Source organism: Lipotes vexillifer, unplaced genomic scaffold, assembly GCF_000442215.2.
Source record: "Lipotes vexillifer unplaced genomic scaffold, Lipotes_vexillifer_v1.1 scaffold1201, whole genome shotgun sequence".
Classification (NCBI taxonomy): Eukaryota; Metazoa; Chordata; class Mammalia; order Artiodactyla; family Lipotidae; genus Lipotes; species Lipotes vexillifer.
The window spans coordinates 1,341,855-1,343,937 of record NW_006783542.1 but is presented as its reverse complement, the minus strand read 5'-3'; the positions used below and the strand labels follow the sequence as shown (position 1 = coordinate 1,343,937).

The 2,083-nt window shown below is 70.6% G+C and overlaps 1 protein-coding gene across 1 annotated transcript in view; it reads left to right on the top strand.

Annotated features, from left to right (window-relative positions):
- TNNT2 (troponin T2, cardiac type) overlaps positions 1-2,083 on the top strand; it is a 10,643-nt gene that overhangs the window by 7,598 nt on the left and 962 nt on the right. The window contains exons 8-11 of the mRNA XM_007456141.1: positions 118-195; positions 646-756; positions 1,512-1,517; positions 1,678-1,787. Of these exons, the coding sequence (XP_007456203.1) occupies positions 118-195; positions 646-756; positions 1,512-1,517; positions 1,678-1,787 (305 nt within the window). The remainder of the gene's footprint in view (positions 1-117; positions 196-645; positions 757-1,511; positions 1,518-1,677; positions 1,788-2,083) is intronic.

The window sequence follows — 2,083 nt, the reverse complement described above, 5'->3', positions numbered from 1 at the left end:
CCCCTCCCCCAGCCCGGGGCGGCGGCCGGGGGGGGGGGGCACTCAGGGGACACGGAGGAGCCCACCGACACTTTCCAGGCGTTGAGGTCAGTCCCACAGCGGGCGCTTCCTCCGCAGGAGGAACGGCGGGCGGAACGGGCGGAGCAGCAGCGCATCCGGGCGCAGCGAGACAGAGAGCGGCAGAGCCGCCTGGCCGTGAGCGACCCCGCCAGGGCCCTCCGCGCGCGCAGACAGGGACTCGGCCCGGGGCGAGCACCTGCGCTGCGCTTGGCATCGCGTGCGCGACTAGACAGAAAGGCGCCCCCGCACCCCCGCATCCCCCGCACAGCGCGCCCCCGGGAGCTGAGGTGCCGCGGCCCCCGTCCTGTGCTGCTGCCGGGGCCCCGCCCCAGTGATGCCGCCCAGCCCTGGGGCTTCCTGTCCCTGGCCTGGGTTCGGGGGGGGGGGGGTGCCTCACTGCCAGGAGTTGGGGCCCCGCTCGCTCAGCCCCGTGTCCCCGGCCAACAAACTCGAGCACCAGGCCCCATGTCCGAGTGCCCTCAACCCCCTGGACAGTGTGCTTGGCCGCAAGGACCGCCAGCGCCAGCGCAGAATCAGGGTGTCCGGCCCCCACCCCTAATGCACCGCCTCCTTGCGGGAAAGCAGGAGGAGAGGGCGCGCCGAGAGGAGGAGCAGAGCCGGAGGAAGGCGGCGGAGGAGGCCCGGAGGCAGAAGGCTCTGTCGGACATGATGCATTTTGGCGGCTACATCCAGAAGGTGGGGGCCTCCAGGCACCCGTGTGTCGTGAGGAGTGACTGTGCGTGCGATCCCGGGAGGACGCGTCCAGCCGCTGCTGCGAGACTGAGTTCTCACGCCAGACCCGAAGCTGGCTCTCGCAGCAGCTGGCTTTCCCTGGGAGGGGCTGCCGGGATGAGTGCCGTGGGCAGAGCCCAGGACGCCACTGCCCCTCCCAGCCCTAGCCCCACGCCGGCTGGTGGAGCCAGCAGGCCCTGTGCCCCGTCCCACATCCACCGTGTGCGGCCTCATGCAATCCTGGAGCCTCAGTCTGCTCATCTGTAAAATGGGGTTAATGTCCACCCTGCCCGCTTTGAGAGGGTCAGACGAGCTACCCTGGAGTGTGGCCAAGTGCTGCCTGGACGCAGGCTGGTCTGCTCCTGGGAGCTCACCCCGACCAGATACCCCGTTCCCAGGGGCGGAGAGATGGGAAGTTGAACTTCTCTGTGCAGCGGACACATCAGAACATTTTCTTAGATGTCCGAGTCCCCGGCTCAGAACTGGGCCAGCCTCCCGGCCCCTGCGCCCCACGGTGACCCTACGAGCGGGGCCCTGCTGTCAAACATCCCCACCCCACCCCGGACGCACGTCCAGTAGTAACTACGCTGGCCTGCGGCGCGGCTGAACCCTCCCCTTCCCGTGTCTCTGCCTGTGTCCCTGTGGCCTCCCCTCTCCCTGTCCCTGTCCCTGTCGCATCTTTCTCTCTGGGTCTTCCTCTTGCTGTCCCGGCTCTGCAGGCCCAGGTGGGTGCCAGTCCTCAAACCCTCCTCCTCCTCGTAGTGTGGGGAGCCCAGGCGGTGGCTGGCCTGGGGGTTGCAAGGCCGAGCCTCTGTCCCCGCTGGCTTTGGGGGTGTGGGGTGGGGGGTGCTCACAACCAGCTCCCCCGCTTCTCGCCCCCTCCAGACGGAGCGTAAAAATGGGAAGAGGCAGACGGAGCGCGAGAAGAAGAAGCAGACCTTGGCCGAGAGGAGGAGGGCGCTGGCCCTCGAGCACCTGAGCGCCGAGCAGCTGAGGTGGCCGCCCGCACGCGGGGCTGCACCCGCGAGGGAGGGGCGCCGGCTCGCCCGAGCCGCCAGGGGGCGCTGCCGCCCCACTTATTCCGTCGGCGGCTTTGGCGGGACCGCGACGGGCTGGCAAGGGGCGGCAGAGCCCCGCTCCCCTTGCCCACCTGCACACGATGTCGGTGCGCCCCCACCCCGCGCGCTTCGGGGCTGTGTCCTGGCGCCGCCGGTGCCCCGTCCTCAGTCCCGGGCGCTGCAGTCAGCCGGGGTGGGGGGCCTTGGCAGGCCTGGAGGCGGGGGGGAGGGGG